This window comes from Zalophus californianus, chromosome 16 (genome assembly GCF_009762305.2).
Source record: "Zalophus californianus isolate mZalCal1 chromosome 16, mZalCal1.pri.v2, whole genome shotgun sequence".
NCBI lineage: Eukaryota > Metazoa > Chordata > Mammalia > Carnivora > Otariidae > Zalophus > Zalophus californianus.
The window spans coordinates 747,475-762,416 of NC_045610.1; the positions used below are offsets into that span (position 1 = coordinate 747,475).

General features: G+C 55.7%; 1 protein-coding gene across 2 annotated transcripts in view; it reads left to right on the top strand.

Annotated features, from left to right (window-relative positions):
- Positions 1-14,942, top strand: part of PITPNM3 (PITPNM family member 3) — a 66,663-nt gene that overhangs the window by 11,279 nt on the left and 40,442 nt on the right. For both annotated transcript variants that reach the window (XM_027568447.2, XM_027568448.2), the window contains exons 2-3: positions 3,439-3,534; positions 8,188-8,295. In XM_027568447.2, the coding sequence (XP_027424248.1) occupies positions 3,439-3,534; positions 8,188-8,295 (204 nt within the window). The remainder of the gene's footprint in view (positions 1-3,438; positions 3,535-8,187; positions 8,296-14,942) is intronic.

Sequence of the window (14,942 nt, forward strand, 5' to 3'; positions counted from 1 at the left end):
CTGCCCACATCTAGTGGGGTGAATGGCTCCCACAGATGGAGCCAGCCCGGCTTCCCCGCAGCCATTCCCTCTGGCTGGGACCCCCACCAAGGCCAGCCTGTCACACATGTCCTCAGTGTGGCAGTGACCTAGGGGGCCGGTGGCCGGAAGGGAAGGGTGTGCTGGGGGTGGTGCATGAGCCACAAATTCTGGAGCCTTTGCTCTTCAAGCTCAGGAACCAGATAGACTTGGGCACAGCTTCCGGTGAGCTTGCTGCCCCCGTCCAACACTCAGGGACCAAGTAACAGGGGCAGTAGGACTGTCCTGACCACCCAGGCTCTCGCTACTTGGGAACAGAATGGATGTGCACAGCAAGGAATATCTGCATATTAATATAGTGTGGACGGTAGTTTTTATACCTTTAGTATCTGCTGACTGGGAACACGTATAAAATTAACGTAAATTCAGCAAGAATTTTAAATGACTGTACTTTTTGAATCATAGAAATTGCTCTATACACTTGACTTACACTTAAGCATTTCTTTGTGTTTTGGGGGGGTTTTGGGTGACATTTGTAAATGGTACTGTTTCTCAAATTTCAAATTCTGGTTCTTCATTGGCAATATATTGACTTTCGTATATTGGTCTTGTATCCGGCGATCTTGCTGTACTCACTTATTTGTTCCAGAAGCGTTTTTGGTGGGCTATGTTTTGTTTTGCTTTTTTGTAGATTTTGTAGAGCTTTTGTTTTCTGTATAGACGGCAATGCCATCAGAGAACAGAGATGGTTTTGGTTTTTCCTTTCAGATACGTGTACCTACTGTTTCTTCTCCTGTCTCTCGCTGTACCAGCTAGACCCTCCTCCACATGGGTGCGTCCCTTGCAGTAAATCCAGGGCCTGTGAGCAGGAAATTGCTGTCCAGCCTGCCACACTGCCCGCCGTGGTGGGCAAGCATCGAAAGCTTAGAGGGTCCCCTCGAAGGGGGAATGTGGGCCAGACCCAGCTTTGCACCTAGAGGTGCACGCCTTGGAATGTGCTTCTCGCCTGGCCCCAGCCGTGCTGCTCAGGCTGGGTGTGTGTTTGGGAGTTTGTGGTGGGTGAGGCAGGAAGGACGGGCAGGAGGCGCCGTCTCTGGGCCAACAGGGCTGGCCTCGCCCCTCAGGAACAGTTTATGCTCTGGGATCTGGGCTCAGGGCAGGGGACAGTGCCAGCATCCTGCAGCGGTGCTGGGCATGGTGGGGGCAGGGCTGATGCTCCCCCCCGCCGCCGTAGCCGTGGCTGGGGGAGCACCCCCCTCTCACTTGCTCATTGGCATCTGCTGTGTGTGCCAGACGGGCCCCTCCAGCTTCGGTCAGAATTGAAAAGGGACAGTGTCCGTCAGGCTTCTCACTGTGCAGATGGGGTAGCCAAGGCAGGGACATGGCTCCTACGGGAATGCGGGTTTCTCCAGACACAAGACGGGTGACCTGCTGGCCAGGGCTGATGCCCCGGGGACAACGAGCCCTGTGTGCAGGGTGGTTTCACTGTTTTCCACAGAATCTAAGGTGCGGTAGTGCCTACTGCTGCCCAGAGCCTCACCAGTAACGTAGTCAGTCTGTTGTCTACATTACATATTATGCAATTACAGTAGCTTAAGCTGGAGAAAAGAAAACGTTATTAGGAAACGTGTGAGGAAGTTTATTGAAAGAAAAACCCCGTGTGTTTATTGAAAGGCCCGTGTCGCTCAAGGATCCGCATGAGCTATGACAAGCCGTGATGTGCGATGCACTCCAGTTTTAAAGATGGGAAAACGTGAGAAAATGCGCCTCTTAGAACTGATAAAATAGGATGATTTATGAAATTAATAGTCATAAAATCACGTGAGCTGTGTAAAAACCACATTTTCTCTGCCTCCTCCTGTCAGATTCACTCTGTACGAATAACATCTGCAGGCGCCTTGGTGCGTGTCCTTCCGGATGTGCTGACGCCGCTGTCCGTAAATTTATACAATAATCTCTGTTGTGGACGCTCACCATGTGCTAATGAGCGCTGTGAGCCTCGGTTAGAGATTTACACACTGCCCAGGCAGGTGTGAGCCGTCCTCACCTTACAGCCGGGGAAACCGAGGCACAGAGGGGGCAGGGGGCTCAGCCTGAGCTTGAATCCAGGCCTGTCCCTCCTCAGACCTGAGCACTTAACCCACACGCCGCCCGAATCCTCCGTGGGCAGATACAAGCGTGTTTTCCAAACACGGTCAAGAGGAACATACTGTTCTGGGCCCTACCTGCCTTCCCGCCTCCCAGCCACACCCTGTGGGCGTCCTTCTGCGTCCACACACGACGAGCCGCTGCACCATTCCGCCCCGGCCCCGCACGCGGACGCTAGGGTATCTTCCAGGCTCCAGTGTTGTCAGACATGATGGTTAACCGTTCTCGGATGGCTTCCTCAAAAAAACTACCAGGTCAGTTTTCTCCTAACGCTTTGATGGTTTCAGTTTTGATGGATTTTAATGCACCTGCAGCCCCCGGTCTTCACGTGTCTGGGGGGCGGGCGAGGGCGTGCTGGGCTGGTTCCGTGTGAGTCCCCAGCTGCCTGTGGAGGGAGGGAGCTCACAGAGGGGCTCCTGGCCCGGCCTGGTGAGGGGTGCAAGGTGGGCGGAGGAGGCCACGTTCTGTGTGCGCCCTGCCCCGAGAGCCGTCAGCGCCCGTCCTGCCTTCTGTGGGTGTTAGTCATGGTCCAGCGGCCGTGGGTCTGGGCCTTCGGAGAGGCGGACACTGAGCATGCATTCCTTCTGATCCTTTGAGCTCGGGACTGATGGTTGCCGGTACTTTACGGGAGGAAAACCGAGGCTGTGGCTGGAAACAGGATGGCGCGGGTTGCCGAGGCGAGGTGGAGCTCAGGCCCAGGCCCCTCCCCGCTGGGGCTTGTGTGTCTTGCCGGAGGCGGAGGAGGCGGTCCAGGCCTGCACGCGCTGTGTGGGTGTCGGTGCGTCGGCCTCCCTCCCCTTCACCCGCCTGTCGCCGTTGGGCATGGCCGGGAGCATGTGGGAACACGTGTCCACGACTGGCTGTGACGTTCTGGGCCTTCGTCCCCTGCTCCGCCGACCTTGATGTCTCATTTTGAGCAGGCGGCTTCGTAGGTGGTGGCGCCTTTGAGTGGCCACCGTGAACAGAACCCCCTTCCCACCGGTAGAGACCCTGCGCCCACGCAGCACGGCCCACCGTGTGTTCTGGTGCACGGGTCGCCTTGGCGGCATGCCTTACCACCTCCAGTCTCGATTTTGGGGCTCCCACTATGGCATGTCGGAGAGGGATTGGGGGCCCAAATGCAAGCACGGTGTCTGGCCGGCTCAGCAAGGTGCTGGGCACCGACCGAGGGACGGGGGACGCCGGCTGGCCCTTGGTCTGAAGGCACGGGTTTACCTGCCTCACGCCGGACGCGGTCTCAGGCCTGGCTAACGGCTGTGTTCCCTCTGGCAGGTGGCCCTCCCCCGGGTGGCGGCACGCCCTGGCACCTTCGAAACGTCCTCAGCGACTCAGTGGAGAGCTCAGACGATGAATTCTTTGATGCCAGAGGTGAGTGCACCCCATCGTCCCCTCATGGCCCAGATGGCCTTTCTCGAAGCCCCAGGAAGGGGATCCCTGTTGGGGGTTAGTGTCTCCCCCTCCTTGGACCCCGCGTCCCACACTTCACAGGTATCCAATCTGTGAGTCCCAGGGCAGGGGGTCCTGCCTTCACCCTGCAGCTCTCTGGGTCTAGCTCGGGGGCTATGCGAGGCGCTCGCCGTGCCGCAGAGTCCGCGGGGCGTGGGCACTGCCCTGCCCGGGCTTGTGGTTTAGTGGGGCGGGGGGTGGAATCCAATGGTGACACCGAGGGAGACACACGCCCGAGGGGCAAGCATGCCGCTGAGTAAAAGGCACCAGGTGTTAACAGCAACGGTGATGGCGGGTCCCTGGTGGACTCGGGGTGGGGAGGTCTGTGGGACCCTCTCCACAGTGACGAGGGACGAGGGGAAGGAGCCTTCCAGACACAGGAAGTGACAGCAGAGTCCATCCAGATTTTCCGAGGGTGGGTCCCCGTGGCCCCGCTCGCCTGGCCAGTGTGGGGGTGGATGAGAAGCACCAGGGCCCTCCTCCTGCACCCAGGGGCCCCGGTCCTCACTGGCCGGCTTGGCCCGCCCGGGGAGGCACCATATCTGGGGGGTCGGCTCACTCCTGGGACGGCCAGCTTTGAAATGCCTGGCAAAACAGGGTCTTGAAAGACAAACAGACTGTGCGCTAGGAAGACATCGGACCCGAGCGGACACTTGGGACATGGTCTCAGCCGTGCTGTTGATCTTCTCCAGGCCTCAGTTTCCCTGTGAGCTCCGCGCCTCCAGAAATGGGGAATGCCCAGTGCAGGTGCCTTCCAGGAAGCCCAGCTGGGCAGGGGGTCTTGGCCCTGAGGCCAACGCTGCACCGGCCCAGTTGGGACTCGTTTGCTCCCCCCACTGGTGTCTGGCTGCTTCCCGGGGGCAACTGCCTATAGTGTGACAACAACAGTGTCAGTATTTTGATGCTCAGAACACTTTTACTTCACATACTTTGCAGTTCATCGGGGCTGGGGTTCCCGGATGATGGGGAGGGCTTGTGGCGGGAGGCACTGTGCGTGGGCAGGTCAGGCCTGCTCACCTGCTTCCCCTCGGAGGGTCCTGCCCCCACCCTGCTAGCTGCTCCCCACAGCCTAGCACCCCAGCCCTCAGCCACAGGGGCCGCCCACAGGCTGCTGAGGCGCCCTTACTTCTGAGCTGCCCCCTCCCCACCTCCTGTGGGGTCTGTGTGGTCCCCTGGTCAAGGCCGTTGGAGTTTCTTTGGCTCAAGCAAGGCAAACAGAGGTGAAGCCGTCCTTCTCTGCTGCCCTGAGCTGGGCCAGGCCGTGGGTGTCTGGGATTAGAGCTGTGCCCACGTTCTCCACGAGACCCGCGTGGTCAGTGAAATGCAATGGTTATCCCACCTCCTTCACTATGAGAAGCCAGGGACTGGAGCAAGGAGCAGGGTGTCTGCAGACCGAGTGCAGCTCTCGGGCCCAGCCTCCCGCCAGGAGGGGAGCAGGGAGTCTACCGGTGCCGGGCATGGAGACAAGAGACAGCAGAGGACACAGAAGACGTGGCCGCGGCAGACGCAGAGCCGACAGAGCGGCCACCAGGCCCCTGGTGTGTGTGCACGCGTGTGTGTCCTCTCGGGGAGGAGCCCACTGTTGGCAGAGTAAACCCCCCCCCCCCGCCCCGCCCCGGCTGAGTTTGAGACCAGGCAGAGGGGAGGCCCAGGGAGGGGGAGAGAGCGGGTTGAGGGGTGGGTGGGGGCAGAGAGTGCGAGAAGGCCATGGAAGATTCCAGAAAGCAGAGTGAGGGAGGGCGGCTCCCCAGGAGTGAACCAGGGGCTGTTGAGAGAGACCCAGACGGAGAAGGACCCACGGGGACGGAGAGGTCCTGAGCCCAGAGAGTGAGTGAGCAGGAGTGGAGCACGAGGCCTGAGCGAGGCCTGCCGTGGGTGGTGGGGGACAGTGTGGCAGAGACTGCTGCAGCCTGAGAGGAATGGGGAGAGCCCCGGGGAGGCACAGGTGAGAGCTGAGCTGCGTGGGGCGGGCCGACGCCAGGCACAGGGACACGGCGGCACGTCTGTGAGGATGGTGCGCTTGCTGGAAAGAGACAGACCAAGGGGCTGTGCACCAGGAGAGGAGGGGGCCTCCGCACTGAGCCCTGGGGCTCCCGGGGCTCTGACCACCTCGCACACAGCCTGGGGGGGCCGTGGACCAGGAGAAGAGGGGGCCTCTGCACTGAGCCCTGGGGCTCCTGGGGCTCTGACCACCTCGCACACAGCCTGGGGGGGCCGTGGACCAGGAGAGGAGGGGGCCTCCATGCTGAGCCCTGGGGCCCCCGGGGCTCTGACCACCTCGCACACAGCCTGGGGGGGCCGTGGACCAGGAGAGGAGGGGGCCTCCATGCTGAGCCCTGGGGCCCCCGGGGCTCTGACCACCTCGCACACAGCCTGGGGGGGCCGTGGACCAGGAGAGGAGGGGGCCTCCATGCTGAGCCCTGGGGCCCCCAGGGCTCTGACCACCTCGCACACAGCCCGGGGGGGCTCAAGCTCTGTGGAGGAAGAGGGACTCGGATGTGTGGACAAGTGATGCTGGATGCCCAGCACTGGGGCTCACCGTCCTACTGCAACAGAACGGCACACTGCTGTGTTTTCTCACGAAAGTGGATTCCTGTGGGCTGGGGGTCGTGTCTCATGCCACACCCAGCAGGTGTGCAGTGAAGGTTGCACAGCTGTGTGCTTGGGAAACCGAGCTGGGAGACCAGGCCCTCAAGGTGGCTGCAGGCCGATCCTGCCCACGCCTCCTGCCCCTCGGACGGGACGCCCCAAGGCAGATGCCAGCGGAGGGTCAGGGCACAGCCCGCTCTGGGACAGTGGCGGCGATGTGCTGTTATCTTCACGGGCTGTTCTCCAGGACCATGCTCTGCCCTGTGGTCATCATGCCCGCAGACACCATCCTGACCACCTCTAACCCCAGGGCAGTCCCTGATGCCACGATGCGGTTTTACAGTGAGAAAGACTGAGGTTCGTAAACACACGTTACCATTCGAGGTCCGAGAGCCAGCGGACGGTGCGTCCAGGGTTGAAGAGAGTGCGTCGAACCCCAGAGCTGAGTTTTTAACCCCTTGGTGGTCCTGCTCCCCCAAAGGCAGTGCCACCTGACACTTTCTGACCGCACGTGGGCCTCTGCAGCTTTGCAGATTTAGGGCATCATCCTTTGTCCTCAGGACAGCTTGCTACAAAGGGCTGTGGAACCAGGGCCCCATGGAAGACATATGAGGACAGGAACAGCTGAGGGTCACGTGGGGCAGCGTCTGAACCGGAATCTGGCCAGGGGTCTGCCCAGAGCACAGCACTGCCCACAGGTGTCGCCATGCGCCCCGATGGAGGTCGCAAGGTCCTGAACTGCTCTCTGCTTCGCTTTCTGAGTCTATAGAAGGGAAGTGATAACGATCGTTACCTTTGGGGGATTGTTAGGATCAAGTGGGGGATGTGTGTGAAGCACTTGAACGGTCTCAGGGCAGAGTGAGCATCCGGTAAGCGTGGCTGAACGCATCAGCGGGGCGAATGCGCTGGGCAGGAGCATGCGTCCCAGCAGGAAGTGGGGTCGGGGGTGGTCAGAACTCTGGACAGCTCCCCGCACTCCCGCTCCGCCATATTGGCACCGTCTTGGGCAGCAAAATGGGTCTTGTGCCCCATTTCGCGGCTGTCATGAGCTTGAGGGTTCTCCTCACTGGCCCGTTAATGTCTGCCCTATGAGAGAGGGCACAGCGCTCTTCGCCAGGAAGTCCCATCCCTTCGACAGCAGGGCCAGCAGATGCCTGTGGGTTCATTCTAGAGGAAATGCCCCTCTCTGGGATGGGGGACTGCACCCGATGACGTGGGGGACCCAGGGGCCTGTGCTCAGTGTGGTCGGGGAACATGGCCCCACCGACTCCTTCGGACCCATCCCTGAGCTCTTTGGGGAGGGGCACAGACGGAGACGGGGTTGAGGGGGCCGTCGGGGAGGGTGGAGGCGTTACTGGGTATAAGGTAGATGTGAGAGCCAAGGGGGTTCTGTGAAGCTCAAGGCTTGCCCAGAGCCAGATGTCTTCTGCTCTCCCAGGTACAGCAGAGCTGCTCCTGCCCCACTCAAGCCCCAAATACTGGTGGCAACCCCCTTCTCACGTGGAGGAATAACCTTACTGTCTTTATCAACCAGCACCCCCTATGCACTGAGACCTTTACCCCATTACCTCGTTGAATCCTCACGGCCGCTCTGCGGGGTGGGCCTTGCCACACCCATTTTTCTGATGGGAAAACTGAGGCTTTGGAGAAGTCAAGTAACTTACCCAAAGAAAAACCGTGAGCTAGGGGCATGGCTTTCCTTTTCCTTCAGACACACTTCCTCTCAGGAAATACCACTCTTGCGTCAGGAATGGAGATACGAATGGGGTTTTCAGCCTCTCTCATCGCCATCTCCTCGTTCCTGTCTTTGGCTGCAGCCTGTGGGGGCCCCGTAGGGTGCAGCAGCAATGCCTGCTCGCAGTGGAAGCTTCTGGAAAGTGTCGCAGCTGTCCACAAGCACAAACACCTTCGGTAGTGGCAGTCGGCCTCCGCGGGTCCCCTGGACACAGCCCACGCGCTCATGCTCGTCTCTGCTTCCGCCCACAGAGGAGGTGGCTGAAGGGAAGAACGCCATCCTCATCGGGATGAGCCAGTGGAATTCCAACGACCTGGCGGAGCAGATGGAGACCATGGGGAAGCTGGAGGAGCATCAGGGTGAGCCTCTGCTTCTGGGCGCCCGGGGCGTGTGCACAAGGTGCTGCAGGGGGGCCGGAGTGCGGGCAGCCGTGGCTAGAAATCGGGTCTTCTGGAAGAGTCTCGCTTCTCTCCGGGTGCCTCCCCTGTTTGAATCTACGGTCCCTGAACATTGTGCCCTGCAGGGACCCCCATGGGCTCTCGTGCGGGGCTCTCTGTGCAGAGTGGCTGAGCTTCCTCTGTCCACGGGATGACCACAGGGGCACACGTTCCCAGGGGCAGGGGGCGGGGACCACGCTCCTTGGATGGCCAGACCTGTGGTGTTGGCAGAGCTGGTTAAGCTGGGGCGGCAGTGGAGGTACCTCTGGGAAGGAACCGGAAAGGGGAGCAGGGTGGACTGTAACGTCCAGCGGCTGAGTGGTTGCAGAGGGGTGTGCGGCTGGGGATTAATCCACGCGGCTTTTCATGGAGGCCAGCTGGGCCAGGAGCTTATCAACAGAGCGGGCCCACCCTCTCGGGCATCCTGCCCATTGGGCCATTTCGCACCACTAACCGAATGTTTCCTGAGCACCTACTGCGTCATTCAGGAGGCGGAACCAAGGTGCCTCACCTGGGGCCGCTGCCTTGTGACGGGGACTCAGGACAAGACAAGATGTAAGGGGTCAGGCTTGGGCGGAGGGTCGCTGGGCCCAGGGGGAGAGGGGTCAGGGAAGCCAGGCTTTGAGGGGCAGGGAAGGCCGTATAATCAGAGAGGGGCTGTGATGGATTAAGGTCACTCAGGAACGAGGGGCAGATCTAGAACCCTGCCTGGGGTCCAGGGTGCTAACTGTGTACGTGTTGTCCCCAGGCTCGTTTACCCGTCCCTCCTCCCACCCCATACAGCACCTCTTCCTCACTTCCCGTCATTCCTCACTCATGGGCTGGGTGCTCCGTGAGATGGTCCTGGCCCAGCCCAAGGGAAGGGCTGTCTTGCTGGCAGCCGGCTCGGTGCTGGCGTCTTGCCCATAGCCGCTTCCCTCGAGCCCCTTCCGCCCCCTTGGCTTGGAGCTCTCGCCATGCCCAAGAGGTGTCCGAGGAAAGGACACACCAGGGGTGGCTGTTCATTCTACAGATGGAGAGCCCAAGGCTCACAGAAGCTGTGTCTTGCCCAAGGTCCTCGAGCTGGTGGCGGCATGGCGCTCAGATCCGTCCCGATCCCCAGCTGGACGCAGGCGGGGTCCAGGGCCTCTGCAGAGTAGTCAGGTCTTACAGAAAGGCCCTGGGCTACTGGCACGTTCCCAGGAAGGGCAGGCCCGAGTCTGGTCCCCAGGGCTCGTCCAGAGGCAACGCCCCCGTTGTCACAGCCGCACATTTGCAGACGGACCCTTGGCCCCCGCTCTTGCCTTCGCCCCAAACCCTGGAGGGGCCCAGAAGGGGTCACAGGTTCCAGCTACTTCCCCGGGAAAGTGCTCAGGAGCCATAAGACAAGTCCAGACTTGCACTCAGGGCCCATCTGGCCATCGGCTTCCCACCCCCGCCCCCTGGCGCCCAGAGAATGTGACTCAGCACAGTGCGAGCTGGGGAGGGGTGAGGAGAGGAGCCGGGGGGCAGGGGGAGGGACGCGGAGGGAGAGCTTGGGGCACTCTCCGTGCACGAACTTGGCTCTGCGGGCCAGGCAAGCTCACGCTACCTCTGGCACCTCTGTTTCTTCGTGGGCAGAGCAGGGCTAGTACCGGCCTTGTGAGGATTAAGTGAGTCAGGACTTGCCAAGTGCATTCCGTCCTGGGTCATCATAATGCCGGGACAAGTGCGTTCTGGCAAGCACCTGGCCGGCTTGCTGGGAGGGGTGCGTTGGGTCAGGGCTATGATGCTGATGCTGTTTCCTCCCCGTGGGCCGTGGGGAGCAGGGAGGGTGAGGAGCGGGAACCCGCTGTGTCTCCAGCCCCTGGGGGTGGTGTGATTCATCCACAGAGCAGAACACACGCATTCATTTCACCGGCCAGCCGTTACTGAGCCATGACACGGGCTGCCCCCATGCTCAGCGTGGGCACGGCCTCTGGCAGCTAAGGAGGAGCAGGGTCCTGGCCACGGTCACCCCGTGCAGGAGGACGTGGAGCGCGGGGCCTCGGGAGGGAGACCCGGGCATGACTCTGGGCGGCAGAAGCCCCGAGGACGCTTCAGGAGAAGGCTGCCCTCGAAACCAGCCTGGGTAGTCTCCGCCGCCCTCAGTGGTGAGCCCAAGTCCGTCTCAGCCACGACCTCTGCCCGGGGCTCCTGAGTCAGCTGTTCGGTAGCTGCCTGCCCAGCTCTGCCCCGACACCCGAAGCCGCTTCGCGCTCTCCGCATTCCTGACGGCACGTGATGTATGATATATACGATGCACACACATGCAGTCTAGAATATATAGTAAGACATAACGTATACTATGTACACACACTATATATAACGTGTAGTACAATGTATCCACGGGTGTATCCACAGTACAGTAATGTAATACGTGCATTTTTGTGTGTAAACACACACACACATTTCCTTATTATTTCTTGAGGTGTTTCTTTCTCTCTCTCCCCTTCCGGACTTACCTTAGAGACATGCCGGAGCTGGGTCTCGCCTTGCCCTTCCTCTTCTTATTTCTTGGTCCTTGCTGGGCTCTCGCGATGTTCCTCGGCTCTAACCCCACCTGTGGCTCACCAGTCCTGTCTTCTCCAGTTGTTGCCATCCCTTTGCTCAGCTCTTCCGTGGAGTTTGTTGTTTTTTTTATTTTTTAAGCGATCATCCTTTCATTTTCGTGCCCTCTGGTTTTTTTCCGTAACAACCTATATTGATCCATAGGTGCCAGGGACTCATTCTGTGCTTTGTAAGGTCTCTATGCTCCCGTTCCTTTAAGTTTCAGAGCCTCCTGGTGGGTTAGAAGTGGATGGAAATAGCCCCCACGCACTTCAGTGTGGGCTAATTAGCCAGAGATCCCTAAGTGAGATTATGACACAGAACAGGAGCGAGCTTGAGTCCAATGATCTCGGGAAGCACAGGGCTGCCATTATTAACATTGTCCAAGGAAAGCAGGTCCTGCCAAGTTCTTTTTAAAATTGAGACATAATTCACAGACCATACAATCCCCCCTCTTAAATTGTATACAATTCAGTGCTTTCTGTGTATTTTGTGTATTCATGAATCTGAGCAACCATCACCACTGCCTAATTCCTGAACAGAAAGAAATCCCATACCTGTCAGCAGTCACTCCCCATTTTTCTCTCATCAAAACCCTCGAATTTCATATAAATGGAATCCAACAATATGTGACCTTTTGTATTTGCTGTCAGCCTTAGCATTGTGTTTCTGAGACTCATCCGTGCTGTGGCATGAACCAGAACGTCATTCCATTTTATGGCTGAATAATAGTTCCACATACTGTTCATGCATTCATCAGCTGGTGGACATTTGGGTTGTTTCCACTTTTTTACTGTTATGAGTAGCATTGCTGTAAGTGTTCATGTACAGGTTTTTGTGGGGACACACTTCCAGTTCTCTTGGGCATGCACCCACGACTTGGAGTGCTGGGCTGCCACATTCCCTTCCCACCAGTGTTGTGCCAGAGTTCAGACTAATCCACGTTCTTGCCAACATTTGTCATTGTCAACTGTTTGATAATAGCCATGCTAGTGGGTGTGACGTGGCATATGATTGATTATGGTTTGGATTTGCATTTCCCTAATGACTGATGATGATAAGCATACGTTCATGTGCTTATTGGTTGTTGTTCATCTTCTGTGAAGAAATGTCTACTCAAATCCTTTGCCCATTTTAAAATCAGGTTGTTTGTCTTTCTCTTGTTGAGTTGTAAGTGTTCTTTATGTACTATGGATACTAGACCCTTATCAGTTATATGATTTACAAATATTTTTTCCCATTCTGTGGGTGTCTTTTCACTCTCTTGATAATACCTTTTAGAGTGCAAATTTTTGAAAATCTGATGAAGCCCAATTTATCTATTTTTGCTTTTATTGTTTCTATGTTTGAGGCCATATCTAAGACACCATCAACTAATACAAAGTCATGAAGATTTACCCTTTGTTTTTCCTTAAGAGTTTTATAGTTTTAGCTCTTACATTTAGGTCTTTGATCCACTTTGAGTTCATTTTTATGTAGAGTGTGAGGTAGGGGCTCAACTTCATTGTTTTGCCTGTGGGTAACCAGTTGTACTGGAACCATTTATTGGAAAGACAATTCTTTTTTTTTTTTTTAAGATTTCATTTATTTATTTGAGAGAGAACAAGAGCGAGAGAGAGAAAGCATGAGTAGAGGGGAGGGATAGAGGCAGAGGGAGAAGCAGATTCCCCACTGAGCAGGGAGCCAGACACGGGGCTTGATCCCAGGACCCTGGGATTCTGACCTGAGCCAAAAGCAGATGCTTAACCGACTGAGCCACCTAGGTGCCCTGGAAAGACAATTCTTGAATTGTCTTGGCCTCCTTGTCAATTGATCAGAAACACATGGATTTGTATCTGGACTCTCAATTCTATTCCACTGATATGTGTGTATCCTGAGGCCAGCACCACATCGTCTTGATTACTATGCCCTTGTAGTAAGTTTGAAATCAGGAAGCAGGAATCCATGTGTTTTGCTCTTCTTTTGCAAGTTTGTTTTGACTATTCTGTATTCCTTGTATTTCCATGTGAACTTTAGAATCAGCATCTCAATTTCTGCAAAAAAACCCAGCTGGGATTTTAATAGGGGTTGTGTTGAATCTGTAGATCAGTTTGGGGAGTATTGCCATCTTAACAATTTTAGTCTTCCCATCGATGAACATGGGCTGTCTTTCTGTTTCTTTAGTTCTTCTTTAATTTCTTTCAGTGATGTTTTGTAGTTTTCAGGGTACAAGTCTTGCACTTGTTTTGTTAAATTTATTCCAAAGTATTCTATTCTTTTTGATGTGATTGTAACTGGATTATTTTCTTAATTTCATTTATGGATTATTTGCAAGTATGTAGAAATGCAATTGATTTTTGTGTATAACCTTGTATCCTGCAACTTTGCTGAAATCATTTATTAGGTTTATTTTAGGGGGAGGATTCCTTAGGATTTTCTATATACAAGATCATGTCATCTCCAAACAGGTAGTTTTACTTCTTCCTTTCCAACCTGGATGCCTTTTATTTCCTTTTCTTGCCCGAGTTCCCTGGCTAGATTCTCTAGTATAATACTGAGTAGAAATGGTGAGAGCTGACATCTTGTCTTGTTCCCAATCTTCAGTGGAGTTTTTGGTCTTCCGCTGTTAAATATGATGCTATCTGGGTTTTTTGGGTTGTTTTGTTTTGTTTTGTTTTGTTTTGTTTTTTGTAGTTGTCATTTACCTGGTTGAGGAAGTTCCTTCCGATTCTGGGTTTGACCAGTGCTTTTATCGTGAAAGGGTGTTGAGTTTTGCCAAATGCTTTTTCTGCATCTATTGAGATGATCCTGTGGGTTTTGTCCTGTTTGCCAGTACTATGATTGCTTTTCATGTGTATTCCTGAGCTATATTCCACTTGGTCCTTGACATGTTGCTAATCTTTTATGCTCAGAGTTTGCATATGTCTTTCAGAATTACTTATACTAATAGTCTATGAGCTGTCACTTAAGGGACTGCTTACAGTCTTGTTTTAGGAACAAACGGTGTCATCAAGACCACATTCTTATTGACAGGAGGGAAGCAGGCACTGCCCAGGAGTCCCCGACCACCTTCTCTGCCTTTGCCTTTCCAGAGCGCTATTTTATTTTCCCCATCGTTCCTCTCAGACTCTGGCTTATGCCCTGTGTCTAGATAATGTTCTCAAAGAGTGGTCCCTGGACCAACAGCATCACTTGGACACTTGTCAGAAATGTGAATTTTGGAGCCGCCTCCCAGACTCACTGAATTTGCATTTTAACTACCCTTTAGGTCCTTATGGTGATTGCTGAAATCTGAGGGCCATTCATTATGGTGCCACTAGCTGGCCAAGGGGTCCGCAGGTCCATTCTCCTGGACTCACCTCCCTCAGTCACTGAGTTTGGCATCTTCCTTCCATGCTGTCGGTGTTCCTGTGATACTGGGTGATACTGTCTGTGAACCCAACTTCGTAGTCGCACTTCCCCCATATCCCAGCCTATTGCTGGGTGATGTGATGTGTCTGTTTATTGCAAACAACTGCCATCTAATTATTGGGGAGGGTAGAACATGCTGCTGGGTGACATCAGCTTCTGGTTTGTTCTTCTTGGTATTTTTAGCTTCCCAGGGTGTCCCGTTCCTCAAACATTCAGCGCTTCCCACACCTGAAGGCAGATGCCTCTGCTCAGTACAAGCCGGTGTTGGAAGGAGAACGAGCACACACCCAGGCAGTTGCACAAGCTTCCTTGGCCCCTGGATTTTCCATCGAGGAGCCTGCTCCCTCCTCCCGCCTTTGGCTGGCCCTCCTTCCTCTGCAGGATGCAGGTTATGGCTTCCTCTCTCCTCAGGCGGCGTAAGGGACGTTTGACCTTTGAAGTCTTCGGAAATTCCATGCTGACAAGGGTCTCACACTTGATTTTATGCTCTGCTGTTGCTATCTTAAAATTCTTATTACTTTTGAGCAAGGGTCTCCACGTTTTCATTCTGCGTGGGCTCTGCAAACCCCGTCACCAGCGCTATCTACCCCCATCCGTTCTCTCTGCTGTCTACCTCTTGGTGTGCCTGACAC